Source organism: Lycorma delicatula, chromosome 5 (assembly GCF_047948215.1).
Source record: "Lycorma delicatula isolate Av1 chromosome 5, ASM4794821v1, whole genome shotgun sequence".
In the NCBI taxonomy this organism is placed as follows: Eukaryota; Metazoa; Arthropoda; class Insecta; order Hemiptera; family Fulgoridae; genus Lycorma; species Lycorma delicatula.
In genome coordinates, this window is record NC_134459.1 from 19,064,055 (window position 1) to 19,087,217 (window position 23,163).

Sequence of the window (23,163 nt, forward strand, 5' to 3'; positions counted from 1 at the left end):
CATTTCTTGTGATGCTAAAAGTGTTCAATTAATGTGGCTGTAATTTTTGATTGTCTAATAAGTTTTAATTTAGAAATGGCATAATTCTTATTCAGCTGTACATTTTACATTCACACAATAACAATGCGAATTCAAGGATTAATTTTCTCTCAATTATTAGTCTACAGTTAAGAACACGGTTTAAGATATTATTTATTCAGGGAATTAAAATGACTTTATGTTGTTCAATTTTGTTAATTAGAATACAAAAGTATAATTATGAATCTTGAAATTCATATTGTCATAGCTGGATAAGCTGAGTAACTTTAAACACAAGAGTTAAGACACTACATCAGTATGACCACTTTTTGCATATTTACATATCCACTGTCCTGAAAGACCAGTATAACAAATATAGCTGCAAATGACATCCACAAACAGACTGATAATTATAGTACCATATTTTTTAATTAAATATCTTATGATCATTTTTGAAGAAATCTAAAATGCCTAACAGAATTTAAACTACAGTGTAGATGTGTAAATGAAATACCACAAATTAAAAAATTTAAACAAATTAAAAAATGTATTTAAATACAAAAACAAAGATTAAAAAAGCACTAATAAAATACAAAGGAAGATACAAAAAAGTAAAAATAAAATACATACATCAGGTGTTAAGTAGAAAAGTTCAAAATAATGTCTAGCATGATCAAGGGCTATTTCCCTCGTTAATGTTATGTTAGTTAAAGTTTGCTGAAGTGTAAATATATTTCGGCACATCTTCCTAATACAACCTTCATCTATTTTTTCAACAAACTGGACTGAACTCATTAATATCTTTGCTATCAAATGACCTAGTCCTTCAAATACATACTGAAAAGAAAATAGAAACAAGATTAAAAAAATTAATAAATGAGAAATTATATACAGTAATATTTATATTACAGATTACACTGATTTTTATAGCTCCTGTTATTCGATTTATAAGAACTTTTCAATACCACTATGTATCAAACAAAATAGAATTAATAAAAATAATGTTAATTAAAAAAAAAAAAATTAAAGATGATAGCAATCATAATATCCTTTACAGTAGATTAAAAGGATTTTAATAGTAAAATTTAACTTTGCATATATCTAAGTGAGCAATCAATTCACTTTTATATGTCTTTGTTAACTAATATGGCTTCATAATTCACAAATGGTGTAACTTAAAATTATAATATTTGGTTGAGCTTGTGTTTTGGCAAGTATTATTATTTTTTTAAATCAGATAGGGTAATGATGAGATAATAAAAAAAGAGTGAAACTTAACAATAATTACTAGTTTCTATTCTTAAACTTATTAAATAACAAAAATTACAGAAAAAATAATAATATTGAAATGTACTTTGTTTTTTTTTTTTGCAGGGAAGGATACACATAACACAGACTACCCTAAAAAATTTTGTTATAGATTTTTTTTTCTTCTAATTTTGGTACTTGTTTGTATGCGCCCACTCTTTTTTGTATTTTTTTCACATCAAAATTACTTAATACAGCATGTTTTATAATAAATGATGAATAAAACAATACAGAAAACACACTAACATGCTGTTTTATACTGATCATTTTAAACATATTAAAATATTAACATACTAGTCAAGGTTAGCGAGCAAAGCAAGCATAGGTTAATGTCAAGTAAAGCAATAATAAATTGGAAAATGAACCTGAGAGATGTGTGTGCTGATCATTTATTAAAAAAACCCAAAAAAGGTAGGTGTGGTCAGGAATGACGGTAGAAATAGAAGAGTTCTCATTTTCAAAAAGACAGTACAATAGAAGCAGAATTCTTCTAAATCAGTGGGTATTTGGAGAGAAATTATAAATATAATCTAACTGAACTTAATCTACACTTGCTTTGCTCACTCACCTTGACTTATTAACAGTAATTTTGATTATTTAATAAATTCAGTAATTATTGCAATTATTTATTATTTAAATAATCAAAACATTACTGTTAATTAGTAAATGTTAGTGAGTGAAGCGAGTAGGTTAAGTTTGATTAGATTATATTTATAATAATTATAAGCAATAATAATTCTTTTAATATGTAAAATATGTTAACATGGAGAATGTTTAAAAAAGACTGGTATAAAACAGCATGTTATTGTGTTTTCTGTAATGTATTATTAGGTTATTTTTAGTGAGGTATTTCTCTTGTTTTATTTATCAATTATTATAAAACACGCTACATTAAGTAATTTTCATGTGAAAAAAGTAGGGGGTGGCATAAAATGAAAAATACCCTCATTTTTTACTATTACTTAATAGTAAAAAATTAGAAAAATAGTACTTTAAATATTTTTTAAAACTTTCTTTAAGTGTGATGTTATCAGACTCAATACATTAAAAAAAAAATTCTTTAGAATTTTTTCTCTCAAAAAAACTCTTTAGAGAGCTACAAGGCTGACAATGTATCCCTACCCAATAAAATAATATTTTTATTAACTTTTTACTATTCGCACCTTCTTCTTTTTCCTGTTTAGCCTCCGGTAACTACCGTTTAGATAATTCTTCAGAGGATGAATGAGGATGATATGTATGAGTGTAAATGAAGTGTTAGTCTTGTACATTCTCAGTTCGACCATTCCTGAGATTTGTGGTTAATTGAAACCCAACCACCAAAGAACACCGGTATCCACGATCTAGTATTCAAATCCATGTAAAAATATCTGGCTTTACTACGACTTGAACGCTGTAACTTTCGACTTCCAAATCAGCTGATTTGGGAAGACGCGTTAACCACTGACCAACCCGGTGGGGGTTTACTATTCGCACCTAGTGACTGGGATTTTTTCATTACCCGTTCTGCTCTAATAAGCCAATATCAAGGCAACACCAGTTTTCAAATTTGTCACATCTTAATGAGATGATTGTCAGAATTAAAATAGTTTTTAACCTTTATCATAGAAATAGAATATAATTAAAAATCCCTCCCCTTTTATGCAAATATCCCAAAATTAGGTGTTCTAATCCTCTATATTAATTTTATTAATTATGGCCCATTGGTATTGATAAAAAATTATTTATATAATAGTTTCCACTTACCAACAATCTTTAATAGTATGTTCGAGCGCTTTCGGATTGTTAATCTATTCTCAGCAACATTGATGTGTTATACATTATAATTATTTACTTCACATATAACACTAATAACACATAATAACACTAAACTGAAGTTTAAAAAACAAAAATTATAAACAGTCAATTGTTATATTTATAATTTTTGTTTTGTAAAATTCAATTTAGTATAATTAATGAAATGTGAAGTAAATAATTATAATGTATAAACACATCAATGTTACTAGGATGGAATAATAGTCTGAAAGTGCTCGAACATACTATTAAAGATTGTTGGTAAGTGGAAACTATTACATAAATAATTCTAATCCTCTGTCCATTACTTTTTAAATAAGTATATTCACTGTTGTTTTCTGTTTCTTTAATTACATAAGTTATTGAATTTATTATACACAATTTAAAAAATTCAAATTATCAAAAGAATAAAATTATCATTATTTCCTACATAAATTTATCACTATAGTCCAGCATTTCTCAACCTTTCAGAAATGGCAATCCAATTTTCAATCAGAATTTTCATAGCATTCCTCCTCTCATACAATAATAATGATTTTGAGTATTTTGATGCTAAAGCTACACTACGACCTTAGTTATAAACCTAACAAATTACCAAGAATAAGTAAATTTATTGATATTTGGCAACACCAATTCGTTGCATTGACAAAACCAAAATCGATGCCCTCTCTATTGCTCTGTCTTATGTCTACTATATCGGACATTCTCGCAGCTTTGCAAGAATTTCCAATTTGTATTGAATACTTTGTAACATTTTTTAAAGATTTAGAAATCAACTCGTTGACTGCAAAACTTACCCTGGAGCAGACATTGATAGCGACCATAATTTGGTGATAATGAAATGTAGTTTGGGGTTTAAAAACCTGAAGAAAAGTTGTCAGATGAATCGGTGGAATTTAGAGAAGCTTGAGGAAGAGGGGGTAAAGAAGATTTTTGAGGAGGACATCGCAAGAGGTCTGAGAAAAAAAGATAAGGTAGAAAATGTAGAAGAAGAATGGGAGAATGTTAAAAAGGAAATTCTTAAATCAGCAGAAGCAAACTTAGGCGGAATAAAGAGAACTGGTAGAAAACCTTGGGTTTCAGACGATATATTGCAGCTGATGGATGAACGTAGAAAATATAAGAATGCTAATGATGAAGAAAGTAAAAGGAACTATCGGCAATTAAGAAATGCTATAAATAGGAAGTGCAAACTGGCGAAAGAAAAGTGGATAACTGAGTTATACGGAGGAAATGAATTAGAAAATGGTGTTATAGAGGAAGAAGAGGAAGTTGAGGAGGATGAAATGGGAGAAACAATACTGAGATCTGAATTTAAGAGAGCATTAAAAGATTTAAATGGCAGAAAGGCTCCTGGAATAGACGGAATACCTGTAGAATTACTGCGCAGTGCAGGTGAGGAAGCGATTGATAGATTATACAAACTGGTGTGTAATATTTATGAAAAAGGGGAATTTCCATCAGACTTCAAAAAAAGTGTTATAGTTATGATACCAAAGAAAGCAGGGGCAGATAAATGTGAAGAATATAGAACAATTAGTTTAACTAGTCATGCATCAAAAATCTTAACTAGAATTTTATACAGAAGAATTGAGAGGAGAGTGGAAGAAGTGTTAGGAGAAGACCAATTTGGTTTCAGAAAAAGTATAGGGACAAGGGAAGCAATTTTAGGCCTCAGATTAATAGTAGAAGGAAGATTAAAGAAAAACAAACCAACATACTTGGCGTTTATAGACCTAGAAAAGGCTTTCGATAACGTAGATTGGAATATAATGTTCAGCGTTTTAAAAAAATTAGGGTTCAAATAAAGAGATAGAAGAACAATTGCTAACATGTACAGGAACCAAACAGCAACAATAACAATTGAAGAACATAAGAAAGAAGCCCTAACAAGAAAGGGAGTCCGACAAGGATGTTCCCTATCTCCGTTACTTTTTAATCTTTACATGGAACTAGCAGTTAATGATGTGAAAGAACAATTTAGATTCGGAGTAACAGTACAAGGTGAAAAGATAAAGATGCTACGATTTGCTGATGATATAGTAATTCTAGCCGAGAGTAAAAAGGATTTAGAAGAAACAATGAACGGCATAGATGAAGTCCTACGCAAGAACTATCGCGTGAAAATAAACAAGAACAAAACAAAAGTAATGAAATGTAGTAGAAATAACAAAGATGGACCACTGAATGTGAAAATAGGAGGAGAAAAGATTATGGAGGTAGAAGAATTTTGTTATTTGGGAAGTAAAATTACTAAAGATGGACGAAGCAGGAGCGATATAAAATGCCGAATAGCACAAGCTAAACGAGCCTTCAGTAAGAAATATAATTTGTTTACATCAAAAATTAATTTAAATGTCAGGAAAAGATTTTTGAAAGTGTATGTTTGGAGTGTCGCTTTATATGGAAGTGAAACTTGGACAATCGGAATATCTGAGAAGAAAAGAATAGAAGCTTTTGAAATGTGGTGCTATAGGAGAATGTTAAAAATCAGATGGGAGGATAAAGTGACAAATGAAGAGGTATTGCGGCAAATAGATGAAGAAAGAAGCATTTGGAAAAATATAGTTAAAAGAAGAGACAGACTTATAGGCCACATACTAAGGCATCCTGGAATAGTCGCTTTAATATTGGAAGGACAGGTAGAAGGGAAAAATTGTGTAGGCAGGCCACGTTTGGAGTATGTAAAACAAATTGTTGGGGATGTAGGATGTAGAGGGTATACTGAAATGAAACGACTAGCACTAGATAGGGAATCTTGGAGAGCTGCATCAAACCAGTCAAATGACTGAAGACAAAAAAAAAAAAAACTTTGTAACATCTGCAAGACTGCGCAAACATATATAAATGCTGCACCTCGTTCAATTCCAGCCACTTTCAGTTGAGTTGATCCTTCTATTGCTATAAATGATCCTTAATATTTTAATATTGATCCTTCTTATTTCTATAAAATCTATCGTGAATGTGTATGTTGTGTATGTTGGTGTGTCTTATAAATAAAAGTTAATAATAATTAAACTATTCCGTTTACTGAACTCTTGTATACTGGTTACAAATGTTAATTTCAACCTTACAGTGAAAAATATTCAGTTTTTATTATTGGATTATTTGGTCAAAAATGAAAAAGAAACAATCATACACGAAAAAGAAATATAATATGAAGAAATATATTGCAAAAAAACAACAACAAGATGAATATTTAGAGAAAGAAAATGTTTAAAAAAATTAAGAGAAGATGATAAATATAAAGAGGAAGAAAACGTTAAGACAAAGGAAAGAATAAAAAGAGTAAGAGGATGATGAATTTAAAGAGAGAAAATTTGGAAACTAGAGAACATGTACACAAATTAAGATCCGAAGAATTATATCAACCCAAAGAGCAATTAAATGATTGGCAACAAACAAACAAAATTATGATCAATGCCGAAATAGGGAGAATTATTGTCCATATTGTATATCAGAAAAATAATGAAGTAAAAGATAAGAATTTTTTGCAATTTATTAAAGATCAGGCATGTATGCCTTCAGTGTATATGTTATTCTTCTAGGGTCTATTTTTCAGTCACTCTGTAGTTAACTTACTGCAGATAAAATTAAACAGAAATTCCAGAATAATTAAATAAAATTAAACTAGAAAATTAATTTAGAATCTTATTATTTTTTAATTTATAACTTTTATTATTATAACTTTCAATTAACAGTAAATAATTATATTTTTCACCAAATCTATTACATATACACATAAGTAAAAATGCCTATTAAATTACATATATGCATTTTTAAAAGTACATAAAATTCTATTTCACTAACAACTTCTGTTTTTTTTCATATTTTTTTTAATTTTATTATTATTGATTACTTTATTATTATTATATTATTTATTGTAAAATTTTTATTACAATCATGAGTTAATAATTATTAATAAATCAATATATTTAAATTAAAAAAAAAAAAGTTAAAAAAAGAAGATGAAGTCTTTAATTCGAACCAATGTGCCTTCCTTTGTAAGATCAAATTATTTCATTAATTAAAATTTTATTTGGCTACAACTGTGAAACCAATGAAAATAAGAACCACTTATAATATATCGTTGAAGAGCTCTCAATGAAGGTTTAATATTGCAGTTAAGAAAAAGTAAAAAATCCAAATGTTTTGGAATTTTGGGCTTTTTGATACTTTCAGTTCAGTGGATTGCAATCAAAAGAGGAGGCACACAACTACATGTTACAACAATCCTAAACCCAAAATTTGAACATACTATGGCTAATCATCTTGAGTTATGTGAGATACATATGTACAGAGGTCAGGCCGAAAGTCAAAATGGATTCAGGGATGGTCAAAATGGATATTTCCATTGAAATCTGAAAACCTAAACTTTTCACAATCACAATACTTCCTTTACTTTTTACAAGGAAGTAAAAACATACATTAACACCTGAACACAAGAAAACCTCATTGCAGTCAATGTTCACTAAACCAAAAGATACCAACCAAAAAAGTACAACAAAAAGATATTTCTTAGGAAAGCATTTCTTGCCAAACTGTGTTTCTACATGCTGTATACATTTTGTGATTTGCAGTCATACTTGCCACCTAGTTGTCATAAATATTTACTACTTAAAATTATGACTTTAAATAGTATTATTAAACAAAAAGAATTATTGAATATATTTATGTTGTTATTTTTCAATTTTGTCAAGTTTTAATAACAGCTGATATTTTTTTTATCAAAATAAATTAATTACTTGTGTTTTATGTTCAATTTTGCAACACTGTTTAGATATTTTTTTTTTTTTTTATGTTATTGCTGTTCTTTTTTAAACAATTTTGATTTGAACATTTTTTGTTTTTTCATATGTATTAGTTTAAAATTTTACAAATCTGTTTACTTCTCAACAATATTTTTATTTGATTAGCTATTATATTCAATAATTTAATTTTAAAACAGGGTGGAACTAATTTTAAAAATGACCAATCACATGACATGGCAACACCTATTTCACGTACCTTAATATAATTTTGTTAAATTTAAAAAAATTAAATTACCTTTGATTTTCTGGCTTGTAAACTTGAAGCCATAGCTTCATCAATAGATGCTAAAACCCTACTGAGTTCTAATACCTTGGGATCAGGATCTTGAGAACTGCCACAAGTAACAGTGCCTGGCCCTCCACCATGAGGTAATAAATAATAAAAACACTGAACTCTAACCTGTAAAAAAATACATGATAAAATCCATTCAGTAAAATTTAATAATTTATTTTAAAATATAATTTTAATTTATTTATTATTGGCCTAATTTATCCTTCATACTCAATTATTATCTATTCATTTTAGACAATAATGTTTTGATTTGATAATAAATGATATCATTCTCCTTTCTTTTTAACAAATCGTTTTGTCTTGCTCTGTCTTCCCATAACCATCTGGGAACAACAACATGGCAACTTATTTCTGCATTGCACATTTTAAAAATTTAGTAAAATTTCTGTTTGTGCATATCAGTATAGCATTTTATTTATCATAATACTCGTCTCATAAATAAAAAAATTAAAGTAATTATTACAAAAAAGAATACAATATACACATCATGTTGTAATTTTCTTACCTATTATTTATTATAAACATCTTGATGTTAAAAAGTTTCAAAAGTAAATTCATTTTCTAATTGTCTTGCAAGATATTCTTATAAAGATTATTATGTTTCCAAAACTGTACAAGGGTCATTTAATAATTAAAAGACACAAACAACTGAATACACAAAACATTTAATAAGATAGATATGATACTTTCAGAACCCTGTGATAACTTTTGATCAGCTGTTTAAGTAAAATTGTTTTATTTATAATAAAATTTCTTTTTATGTTGGCGAGTTCTCATGAAATTTTTGAATTATTTGATCCATGTGCATTCCGAAGGTGAAAAACTAGTTAACATTTAATTTTATTTGACCAAAAGATACAAGCAAAGCTCTATAAACTGCAGAAAAACTTTTACATAGGTAGAAAAATTTAAAGATGGCCTAACTTCAGTTATTGCGAACCATTCTGATGTCTAATTGGAATCCAGCACAAGAAAAGTGCATAAACTTGAACAAGTTGAGATTGTAGCTGAAATATGACAACTATTGGTGTAGCTCATAACATTATCACTGACAAGTTCAAGTACCACAAAACAATGCAAAATGGGTTCCAAGAGAGTTAACTGATCACCAAAAGGGAACAAGATTTCACATGTGCTTAGAGCTAAAACAACAGTATCAGGAGGACAGTAATGCTTCTTTTGCACAGAATTCTAACATGTGATGAGATGTGGATTCACCATTATGAACCAGAATCAAAAAAGAGTGGAAGCACTCAACTTCAAAGAAAAAATTCCAAATCTGACCATCGAAAAATGATAATGATAATCTTTTGGGATGCAAAGGCTTGATTTTTGACAATTTTCTAGATCAGAGAAAACTAAATAGCACATACTAGTGTAACATTTTCATCAACAAAGTGAAGCCAGCAGTGTTGAAAAAAATACCCTGGATCTAAGCGCAAAGGCATCATTCTGCTTCATGATAAAACCTTGACTCACACAGCTCAAGTAATTTGAGAAACCATCGACAAATTGCTTTAGGAAGTACTACCTCACCTTCCATACAATTCTGTCTTGGCCCTCGGATTTCCACTTGTTTGTCCATTCAAGGAAGTGTTAAGTGGTAAGAAGTTTAATGGCAATGATAACGTCAAAGAAAATTTGCTAAATTGACTCTGACATAAAGACTAAGATTTCTTTCCAGCAGGCATAAATAAGCCAATTTAGAGATGGAACAAGTGTGTTAATGCTGTTGGAAAAAAGTTGACAAGTGAAAAAATGTCACACTGATTAAAGTATTTGCTCCAGAGAAATTTGTCTTTAATTATTGGATGACCCTCATAATTACCAAATGAATCAAAATGTTTCCTTTATTTTAAATTTCATCTCTATACTTACAAAGAAAATTTTTTAATTCTGTTATGATCATATGCAAAAAAATTTTTTTTTGGTGAAAAATGCTTTCGTGTTATCACCTGGTCATGATATAATTGTTAAACTTATTACCTTAATATATAATGTGATATATCTTTGTTTAAGGTAATAAGATTAACATCTACTTTATGGCAAAGAGCATGAATAGCTGGAAAACACTACAGTAATTCAAATACTTATATATAAATGGACAATCCTAAGAAATCATAAAAAAAATGAGAAAACAACATTTCATCATCCCCTAGAATTGTTTGTGTCTAGGTTAAACTTGAAACACAATGTTGCATAACAGATACAATTCACAAGGATGTGATGCACTGTTAGTTGGCAGTTGCAGCAAGCACAAACTGATCCACCTGTTTGAGTCATCAGATAGCCATGAATGAGCCCAGTGTGTCTTATTCACAAACAGCAAATAATAACCTCCTCTCTATGGTTATTTCTACATGAGGAGCTCCACAGTGACACGGTATTCTTAATTGGGTGAAGCTTATTGTTCATGGTAGCATTCCATTCACTTTGCCACTCATCATGAGTCATCCTTTTCAGGACACAGACAAGATCACTCGAAACAACATGATCGATGAAAGGAGGCTGGAAACAAGCCACCTTTGCTGCATTATCAGCGTGCTCATTGCCTGAAATCCCAATATGGCTGGGGATCCAGCAAAAGGTCACTGTTGTACTTTGGTGATTCATTTGCGATAATGACACAATGAATCTCACAAACAGGGTGCCTGGAGTACACATCATTAATCACCTGTAGGCACTCGTGGAATCTGAGCAAACAAGAACATGTCAAAATTTTGGGCTGATTATATGTAAGACCTTATTAATGGCATACAGTTCATTTCTGCAATGAATATTGGTGATACTGGGAAGGCCATACATGTATTTTCTGTTGCCAACCACAAAACCCCAACCAACAGAATTAACGTTTCTAGAGCCATCCGTACAAACTGTAACATCAGGATTCAAGCTATTTATAATATTATAAAATTAGTTGTATACTAATTTTTAACTGACAAAAGATCAAAGCAGTAATTAATGAGAGACGGCTGCCAAGGGGATAATGACATGGAGCAACAGTAAGGACTGGAGGAAATTTTATATTTAGGGCTGAGAGTTCTAAGGCAGTGAGCTCTAATGTTTAGCGGGGTAGTAAAGCTCAGCTGTTCTTGGTATCAAATTGATGTTGGTTAGAGAATACCGCATCAGACATTGGATGATTTCATTGTTCTTTAATAAGAGCAACGTAATTGTAGACCATCCCCTTGCTTCCCCAAACACAGATGAATCACAAACCTCAAGGTGAAGTACAAGGAGACATGTATTAGCAAGTTCTTCAAAGGCAACAGCTAGCTGTTCTAATGGTTGAACTGATGATTCTGGTACTGCTGGTATTCCATCTACATTGATAACTGAAATGGTTGGCACACCAGCCATCGGTACAGACTCCTTATGATGAGTCTTCTTTAATCCACTTATAAACTCAGATATACGAAAAGCAAACCATTCCTATAAAATAAAGATCCATTCATATTTAAAACATTATAAAATTATTTATTGTGATTTAATATTTCAGCATAATGTAAATACTACTTAATGTAAACAATCAAATCCATTAATAACTTTCCTCTCTAGAGTAGAAATTGTTTATATAAAGCAACCTTTCACAAGAGAATAGAGTATGTTACATTAGCTTATTCATTACCTTACATTATTTTAAGTCTTTCTCATATCAACAGTCCATATAAAGAATCCTACATATAAGGAGCACCAGTCAATTGCTGCTTACTCTTACAATAATTATGTTTAACAATAACACACATTCACTCACAATAAATTTAATTTTATATTTTCTGTATTATAAATTAATATTCTGTGTTATACAAACATAATAACATTTATTCAGTGTTATTATAAGTGAATAACAAAGTTTATTAAATTAGTTCTTGCAATTAACAATTTGTTCAGACTACAAGTAAGACATAACTGAACCGTTTTTTTCTGAATCAATACAGAACAAAAAAAAAATTGCTGTTAATTTGTGTGCAGTAAATAAAACTGTAATGCTGAATATAATGAAAAAGACATACAGTATGTTCTAAATAAACAGGATGGTCTACTCTTGAGCTTCTATCACTTCTCCTCCTCTTTCAAGAAGGGACTCATGATTGTTATATTTCTTATTCTATTTCATTCTAGCATTACACCTATTACTGGTAAAGAATTGTCTTTCCTAATGTAGGTAATATTGAACTGCTACTTGTTATCATTAACTAATAAATATTCATTAAAAAAATGTAGATATTAAAAATTGAAATTATTAATAAGATAGAGGATAAGTTAAAAGAATTAAAATGTACAGCCAATGAAGAATCTAGAAAATAATTGGCCAAGAATTAGGAGGGAGACAAGGAACTGTTTGTACAAAGAAATTAACAGAATTTGGAAAAGAGTTTATACAGAAAATGTAAAAGATTAATTTGATTTTGGATCCATTGCTTCATGAAAAAATAAAACAATGTTATTAAGTAAAGATAAGGTAAAAGTGAATTCCAATACGTTCAGAGTGGCTGGACTGATGGAAAAAAGATTTGGATTATAATAATTAGTGGTTTGTTTGTAAAACTCTCACTTCAACAAGTTCTACAAGTTCAAAGACAATCCTCACAAATTGATTGATAAGAAGGCATAATGAAAAATTAAAAATTTGATCACCAGTAATCAAATTTTTAATTGATCAAATTTTTAATTTTGATGCGACAAGTCTGAGTCACAGGAGCTTTCTGAAGAAAATACTAGTGTCAAAAGCAGAGACTTCACTTTCATTATAAAACAAATAAGGAGCATATTACATTGCTTGTTTATAGCAATCCATCTGGATCATACAACTTAAAGTTTGCAGTAGTAAGGAATTCCAAAAGCCTTGTACATTTAAAAACACAAGTATTTTGAACATCCAATTTAATATGTAAATTATGCTAATGCTTGAATGAATGTTGAGATTGTCATGGCTTCATAAAAAATTTTTACCTAAATTGATAAATATTTAAAACATTTTCCTTCAGAGGCATTATCTTTGACAATGCTCCCTCTCAACTTTCTGTTGAAGAGTTACAGGATGATGAGAAATCTCCTTTTCCTTCAGAAAATATTACATATGTGCCAACCTTTGGATGTAGAGAATCCATTAGTTTTAGAGAAAAGTTTCAGCACAACAAGCTTCTTTCTGAACAAATTGCAGCACATAAAAATGAAAAATCAATCCATATGTTAACAACCATGTTTAAAACTTTATTTCACAAGTATGAGATGAAATGAAGCCAATAACCACCATTTTGAGGATGAAGAAAAAATACTGACAACATAAGCAACAAATGGATTAAGAGTGATTAAAAAAGAAACAAAATAAAAGAGAATAAAGGAAGGTAACATAAATGTAGAAAATCCTTCCAGGCACTGATTTTACTGAACATGGTGATGGCAGAAAAATGGATGCATGAGGATAAAGTGCAAGAACTAATAAACCAAGTTTCATTGGATATGGTAACAACCAAAATGTAGAAGAACAATGAAGATGGTGAGGAAAATAACAGTAGCAATGTCTCTCATAAAAAAGAGTTCAAGGCATTAAAACTGTCACTTGCTTGCATCCAACAGCAGTGACATTATTGCAACAAATATAAAATCTATTCAGTTTGAAAAATATTGTAGCATATAAATGATAGAGAAAAAATAACTGCCAATTAAAAAGTTTATCTATTTAATTATTTAGCATCATAGCTCAAGAGGTATGCTGCAAGATGAAAAGAATGATAAGTCAAAAAATGGGATATGGGTTTTTTTGCTATTTCTCAACATTTCATAACCCCCAAAAAAATATGGTGGGTAATGTTTGCATGTATGTATGTGTATTGGTATGTTTGAAGCTTAATAAATGTTTGATTGGATAAACTGATCTTGATGAAATTTTGACAGAGAATCGTATATATGGGCAATTTGTTGAGTTAATATTTCCAAGGGTGTAGATAGTTTTTTGGGGTCAATTTTCTCAAAATTTTACAAACATAACCCTACTTTTTATATTAAGCACAGTACATATGTGCATGCCTATCTTACCTTACATTCTTTAACAAAACTTGCCCCAAAATTCCCCCTTATTTAAAAAAACAATCTCTTTATTTATTGCATATTTTTTAACCAAATTTCTTTTTATATCTTCCTAGGCATAGTAGTAGTGCAAGTGACCCCAAAAAATACTTTGGGGGCAATATTGTGAGTGGGGGAATTGATGTTTAAAAATACCAATTTTTTGAATTCTTTAAAGTTTTTTTTTATTTATTTTTACGTATCATTATTTTTCCACTGTATAAGAGTAAGCAACCAATGTTCAGAAATTAACGGGTATTTTAAAAAGGATGCAACCCTAAAATTAAGAAGCAAGATGTATAGGTAAATTTTATTTCTCCCTACATGTCAGTTGGCAACATTATACATAAGGTTAGCAGCTTGTTACAGTTGAAACGTCTTTCTTATGCATTAGTGCTATACCAGTAAAAACATGTCTATTGTGTTAACTATTTCATTTTCCAAGGACAAACGTGTGTTTATTATTGGGACTTATTGTGCGTAAAAATCTTACAATTGAGTGAAAGACGAGTTTCAGATGAAATTTTCCAATTCTTCAGTTCCTAATAAGTCAACAATATCACGTTTGATTAATAAATTTCATAAGACTGGGAGCATACATGATCAGAAAAGCACAGATAGGCCATCAACAGTAGAAATATTAGACTTGCTCATCCAGAAAATCGCTCAGAAAGTTATCTTCACAGGCTTGGCTTTCACTATCTACAGTTTTCAGGGCTACTAAAAAATTGCAATCACATCAGTGTCATTCAAGAACTGAAAGAAGTAGACCAGGGATATCAGTTACAGTATTGTCATGTATTGGTTTCGTTCTCTTGATGACACAATATTAAAATTTTGGATTGTGTTTATTTCAGCGATGAGGCATGGTTTCACTGAAAACCATGAATATGAAGCACTGAAAATCCTCACAAAATCCACTAATGACTATTACACACATGTAAAATTGGTGTTTGGTGTGCAACCTCCCAGTGTTGTGTAATAGGGCCTTTATTTTTTGACAGATCTATAGATGGTGTGGTTTATAGCAACTTAATCGAACAGTTTACTGCCATGTTAGATCTACATGAATGAGAATGTTACTTCCAGCAGAATTACACAATGTGTCATAACCACTAATGAAACGCTGGATATGTTACAGAAATTTTTTGGCCATCGTTTCATATCAAAAGGGTTGTGGCCTCCATGGTCCCCAGATCTTACATTGGCAGACTTTTTCCTTTGGGGGTATTTAAAATGTAGTTTTTAAAAACAATCCTCATACAACACTTGACAAATTGAAGACTAACATTGAAAGTGAGATTTCAAACATTATGAAAACTGGCTGAATAAACATCATGAAAAATGGCTGTAAATGTTATGAAACGTGCATGAACCTGCATTGGGATCACAGGAAATCATTTTGAACATCTATTATAAAGTTATTAAGGTAATTTGAATATTATTATATAAGTATTTTATTAAAATTAATATTTTTGTAATAAATTCACATTATCAAACAAAGGGGTTGCATTCTTTTTGAAACACCTTTGTATTATAACAACAAAGTTAAGTTTTATCTTAATTTTTGATTCTGTTAAAAGATTTTGAAACAAATAAATACAATATTTTCCATAATATATTTTTACTAAAAAAAAAAACAGGTACTGTTAGTTATTTCACTGTTAGTTTATTTAATTTATGATAAATTTATTTTTTACCTCATTTCTTCATTTTACTGGGCGAGTAATCTTTAAAATTTACATTAATTTTGTAATTCTGGAGTTCAAAAAATGTTTTACTAATTAATTTTAAAAAGTAGAGTATTACAGTATCTTTATGATAAGGAGCCATACAACAAGCCTCTTACATGGCAATTTTCAGTCATTAGAATGTAAATAAATGAAGCAATTACTTATATGTCTATGCAATATTTTAATAAATAATAAATTATTTTGCAGAAATTTTCAACAAATTAAACTTTTTTTTTTCTTCAGTCATTTGACTGGTTTGATGGATGCAGCTCTCCAAGATTCCCTATCTAGTGCTAGTCGTTTCATTTCTGTATACCCCCTACATCCTACATCCCTAACAATTTGTTTTACATATTCCAAATGTTGCCTGCCCGAACAATTTTTCCCTTCCACCTGCCCCTCCATATTAAAGCGACTATTCCAGGATGGCTTAATATGTGGCCTATAAGTCTATCTCTTCTTTTAACTATATTTTTCAAAATGTTTCTTTCTTCATCAATTTGCCGTAACACCTCTTCATTTGTCACTTTATCCACCCATTTGATTTTTAATATTTTCCTATAGCACCACATTTCAAAAGCTTCTAATCTTTTCTTCTCAGGTTGTCCGATCGTCCAAGTTTCACTTCCATATAAGGCTATGCTCAAAACATATACTTTCAAAAATCTTTTCCTGACGTTTAAATTAATTTTTGATGTAAACAAATTATATTTCTGACTGAAGGCTCATTTTGCCTCTGCTATTCGACATTTTATATTGCTCCTGCTTTGTCCATCTTTAGTAATTCTCTTCCTAAATAACAAAATTCTTCTATCTCCGTAATCTTTTCTCTTTCTATTTTTACATTCAGTGGTCCATCTTCATTATTTCTACTACATTTCATTACTTTCGTTTTGTTCTTGTTTACTTTCATACGGTAGTTCTTGCATAGGACTTCATCCATGTCGTTCAACGTTTCTTCTAATTCTTTTTTACTCTCAGCTAGAATTACTATATCATCAGCAAATTATAGCATCTTATCTTTTAACCTTGTACTGTTACTTCGGATCTAAATTGTTCTTTAACATCATTAACTGATAGTTCTATGTGAAGATTAAAACTAATGGGAATAGGGAACATCATCCTTGTCAAACTCCCTTTTTTATTACGGCTTCTTTCTTATGTTCTGCAATTACAATTGTTGCTATTTGGTTCCATGTAAGCAATTGTTCTTCTACCTTTGCATTTGAACACTAGTTTTTTTAAAATGTTGAACATTTTATTCCAGTTTATGTTATCGAATACCTTTTCTAGGTCTATAAATGCCAACTATGTTGGTTTGTTTTTCTTTAATCTTCATTCAACTATTATGTAGAATGTATTTTTAAAATATGTAATTATTTTACTGAAATTTATTATAAAATTTTTGTTAACTGAATTACAGTTATAGTCCCAATCGATTCAGATAACAGGGATTTTACTGTATATCTAAACTGAAGTTATTACAACTGAAATTTAATTTTTTAGTTAATTCTATAATCTTCATAAGGATATTTTTTTAATTTATAGAGCATATGCTTAAATACATAAGAAATAAAAGATTACTTACAAAGATAATAAAAAAATATATGAAAAAAGGGTCTAATAAAAATATATTCACAAAAATTAAAGGAATTTTCTCAGAGAAATTATCAGAAAAACTAGAATTAACTGTTAAAACAATTTTACAAAAAACATCTCATCTGATAAAGAGATATATTGACCAAAATTCAAAAACTAAGAAAAAACTAAACAGTACTTAAACTTTTAAAAAACTAAGAAATAAATACTATTATTTCTTGTAATATAGATAATTCTGAGAGCTATATTTTTTAATATAAAAGAGTATTCCAAATATTTTGGTCTCTACAACAATGAATGCTAACATAAATTAGTTACAATGTATTTGGATGGTCACAGTAAGGTGGGCATACTCTCATTTGTGTGCATCTGGGTATGAATGTGTTACTTTTCTAAGTTTTCAAAATTTTACTTTTAATGTTACAACCAATCGATGTAGCCAGTATAAAGATTAAAAAAACACAATGTGAAATGCCATTATCTAAAATGGTATAATGGATTTCTTAAGCAAATCATACCATCCATTAAAAATATCTAAAAGACAAAGTGTATAAATGAAAATCCATATTGCAAGAGTATGTCATTATAATACATAAAATGTATAAAAATAGTGTCTAGATAGCAGAGAATGGTTTCACTGATAAAAATGACCATGTTTAAGAGCTGAACATACATATACAACCGTATTAAATATGTAACCGTATTGCTTACCATACTTTCTTGTAGCTGAGCTAGGCACTTAAGCTGAGCAGGTTCTGATATAATCTCATGACTACTAACACCACTTTCACCAAGATTACTTGCGAGCATTTCAGCTTCCTTCATGTTTCTTTGGCGTACATCTTCCGGACTCTCTTCTTCAACAGTATCTTCCCGTTTAAAAGACTTCCGTAAATGTTTCTGTGCTTTTAAATCAGTCCAATTTGGTAAAGATCTGCAATTAATAATAATTATAATTTATTCTCAAAATAACAGCAGGTTTAAACCAAATTATAGTAACACTACATATATATGAATTATAGATGAATTTTGAAAGATATGAAAAACATCAAGCTTGACTGGGATTCGAAACCACAACCTTTTGGATGAAAGACACAAACACTGCCACTCTTCCACTCTACAATAGCAAGGGTCCCTCTATTTCCAAATTAAATTATACACATACAGCTTTTGCAGTACACAATACAAATAATCCAAAAAAGTTATCACAAGAATAAATTATTCATAAAAAAAAATATTTTTGAAATAAACAAATTATACACATATATTTCAAGGCCAACTGACAGTTGAATAGTGACTGAAATAATTATCTAAAACAAAGAAAAACTAACCGACAAATTGATAAAAATAAAAACAATAGAAAATCCAATAAATTCCTTAATTAGCGTATGAAGCCAATGTTTCTATGTTTCTAGACCAATCCATAACACACACTTAATTTAAACCTGTTAGTACCATTTAAAAATAACTTTCAAGTTCATTTAAACACAAACATTTTTTATAAAATAATTTTAATCCTAATTTTGATAAAACTGGACATACCACAATAAAATAAAATACATTTTCCTGTGCTTGAATGTTAGTCATGGAATATTTCTTTTTTAATGTGAACAAGTACTTGCTAAGATGTAACAACTCTATTCTAGTCTTAAAGAACCAATCAACAACTCTTTCATTCTTGTTAATATACAAGTAAGAATTATAATATTCAATTCTTTGTATAATTATTACTACTACTCTGTAGTAGAACTTGATAACAACCAATAATTGATTTTCAAAATCACTTAATTGAGATAGTTTCAATTTCCATATTATCTAACACAAAATTTATCAAATCAACATTAAATCTACTCCATTCATTACAGAAGGATATTTTTATATTTAAAATTCCTATCAAAAGAACTAAGGATATCAGTTTAGTTTTCCAGTAGATTAAAACAGCTTTGAATATAACTTAAATGCACCCTAGCTTAAGGCTCAACAGATTTTCTAAGAATTCAGAAAGATACTGCAAATTTGATGCTGCAGCAGATGTTCCTGCAAAGAGATTTTTTTAATAGAATTATAAGCTGAGATGATAAACCATGCAAAAAAAAATTTAATATAAAGCATATCTATCCATGTGGTCAAAAGCAACAATACAATCTACAAAAAAGCAAACACTTTCTGATATTTTGGCTTACTTGATGTTTACTAAGTCTGTTAATGGCTGTTATTTATTGATAATTTTATGGCCCTTTGTGAAATCTGTAATGACCTGCAATTAAAAATAATACATTATTATCTGCCAATTTCTGAGCAGAGTGGTAGCATCTTGGTCTCTCATATGGAGGTTCTGGGTTCAAAACCCAGTCCGGCATGACATTTTTCATAAGCTACAAATTTAACTTTCATATTTCCTTGCATAAACTTCTTTGTAAGCTTCTACGGTGAATTAATTCATCAGTCAAAAATAAATAAAAATTATAAATATGAATATTTTTCTTCATAAAAATCAGGATATGTGAGGTATTTCTTGCAACTTATGAACTTCCACAATACATAAAATAAAAGAATAAACATGTAAGTAAATACACTTCATAACAATATATTTAAAATAATTGTTTTTCAATACACAAAAGGAGTATATTGGTTAGTGCTTTGCAATTTAAATAGTTGATTAAAAAAAATATCAATACAAAATCTTTTATTTAAAATAATAATAATATTAACATTTTGAGTTAGTAAGCAAACATGTTTACACAACAGTATGTAATAATTTACTTTTCCACTGGCTAACATATAAACTGAAAAAAAAAGTTAAATTAGAATATAATAAACAATAAGTTAGGTTTCATTACTTTAAAAAGCGATTAATATCTTCATCATTGAGCCAAGCTGCACTACAAACACGCTTATCTTCAGGATGAGGTTGTACAATGCCTCTATAAGCAGCTAAACAAGTCTCTCTATAATTATGAGCAACACGGTACATTACATCTAACAAATGAACAGCATGACTAGGTAAGGCTTCCATTAATGTCTGTACTTCTCTCATACACTCTTCCACAATTACAGTACTCTGGAAAGAAAATTTAATAATTAATAATGATAATTTAATTAATGTAGAACATTAGGCTCTCCTATCTTAAATATTACTATAACATTACTCCAACCATTATACTTACTCTTTTTTTCATTCTTACAAAAAAAATTATCAGTTGCAAAATGGAGTTGTAATCAAAATTCTAAAATAAAAAATTGATTCTAAAATTTTACATACTTTCATTTCTGTCATCTCAATTTTTTTTAACACTGTCTAAATGCAGAAACAAAATTTTCATCAAAAAGGAACAACTTGCTCCTCATAAATATTTTAGAATATGCTTCAGATTTTAATCCAAATTATAATAAAATCTTGTAAATTTCAATAAAATCAGTCAGCCAGTAACAAATTTTTCAATATGATAAAAACAGCTGATTGTAAATAAACACAGCAATGTAAACAAAGAAAATTATTATCCAAACAATAAAAATCACAATACATTTATTGGAAAAATATTACACAGATAAATGCAAAAATAAATTTGAGCTAACTAATAATAAGCAAAGCAAATTTCAGAATGAAATAAATACACTTATATTTCAGTTTAAATATATTTAAATTGGCAGAACTAATTAGTGTAATAGATAAAATTATCCATTCATTAACCTACCACCTAAGCTAGACAAAATCTTTAAAATTTTAAAATGTTACTTAACACCAATTTTAACATTTTTATGTATATTTAGTTTAATAAATTATATATGCTGAAGATGCAGATGAATTCAATAAAAGTACCCTACATATTTGATATTTGATATTTTTATCAATCATTTCAAATTAGAATGTATAAATTTATTGTATAAAAGATGGATGGATATACATATACATTATTTATATAAAGAATAATAATTTTAATGTTCACCTGAAGTAAAGGCTTTGGAAGTCCAAGAGCAGCACATGCTTCTGAACTAGTTGCAGCTCTCCATGCATCTGCACATTTTGTAGCAGCTTCCACTTTTTCCATCATCATAATATGTTGCCGTCTAACAAACATATCTTTTACATAATTATAAACAAATGCATTAAGTGTACATGGGTTCCTATAAAAAAGAAAAATTAATAATTATAATAATAATAATACATACTTAAAAAAATTTTAACTTTCAAAATAAGAATGATTAAATTTGAAATGAACTACATTAAATTGTTCAAATTTCCAAAATTCTGTTTGAGTAATCTAAATTATTACACCAAAAATATTTCTTAAATTTTTGAGGTCTACACTAACTCTAGGGGTCTTTCTAACACTTTTTGGGGATATACAGCTGAACTAAAGTACCTGCATTTGATGTTTTGGACATATCTCAAACCTACTCAAATTTTACATTTCATTTACTTAGTATTTGGTAATTTGATTCTACTTGATTTTAACACTGGAGAAATAACACTTTCAGACTTTCTTATTAACCAAAACCTATTGCTCAGAGATGAAAATAAAAACTGGCAAAGGTTTACACAACTTCCTAGCTTTGCTCCTGATATCTATGTTTATTTCAAATAAGTCACAAGGTTTTAAATTCTTATAATTTAATTATTCAATAATTAGACTATACCTATAAAAAAGATCAAAATTTAAAAAAAGATTTTTGGATCCAATTTGAATCCCCTCGTTCAAATGACATTTTTTCCTTAAACATTATGCACTACATAATTAAAATAAATTATGCGAGGTCTGTTCAGAAAATAACCAAACATTTTTAACTATGTGCAAACAGAGATATTTAGTGACAAACGACTGGCAGCATTGAGTTCAGCATAACCTCCTCCTTTGTAACCACATATTCTTGGAATGTTGATATCACATTTAGTTTTTGTGATTTCAGTCCAACGTATTTAAGTGTCAGTAGCAACTTTTCAAGAGCAATGATACAACATAAAATTTTGCGTGAAACTGAAGAAAACTTCAAGAGCGTTTCAACTTTTGAAACAAGTTTATGGAGATGATGCTCTGGGTTGCACGCAATGTTATGAATGGTTTTCATGATTTAAAAGTGGTCGACAGTTAATTGAAGATGACCCTCAACCAGGAAGGCCTTTGACTTCAACTGATGACACCTGTGTTAAGAAAATCAACAATCTGGTATGTGTAAATCGTCAATCGATTGTCAGAGAACCTGCAGAAGAAGTTGCAAATGGATCATGCCATGACATTTTGACTGAAAAATTGAACATGCATTGAGTTGCAGCAAAGTTGCATTTGTCAGCAACTTCATGAACACGCCAGTGACAATGATACATTCATGCAAAGAATTATAACAGGAGACGAAAGCTGGGTTTACGGTTACGTCATTGAGACAAAAGTTCAATCATCAAAAAATTGCACATTACAAAAATCACTACTAACTCTTAAAACACGTTGCACTCAAATAACAATAACATGAAAACTAAACAAGATAACAATTCAAAAACATGTGGTTATGTAGAACACAATGTCAATGCCAACTGCATGTCACT

General features: G+C 29.3%; 1 protein-coding gene across 1 annotated transcript in view; it reads right to left on the bottom strand.

Moving 5' to 3' along the window:
- Positions 1-23,163, bottom strand: part of Sec8 (exocyst complex component secretory 8) — an 83,296-nt gene that overhangs the window by 19,899 nt on the left and 40,234 nt on the right. The window contains exons 11-16 of the mRNA XM_075365751.1: positions 21,572-21,749; positions 20,465-20,685; positions 18,336-18,558; positions 11,443-11,655; positions 8,167-8,331; positions 649-855 (exon numbers count right to left, since the gene is read on the bottom strand). Of these exons, the coding sequence (XP_075221866.1) occupies positions 649-855; positions 8,167-8,331; positions 11,443-11,655; positions 18,336-18,558; positions 20,465-20,685; positions 21,572-21,749 (1,207 nt within the window). The remainder of the gene's footprint in view (positions 1-648; positions 856-8,166; positions 8,332-11,442; positions 11,656-18,335; positions 18,559-20,464; positions 20,686-21,571; positions 21,750-23,163) is intronic.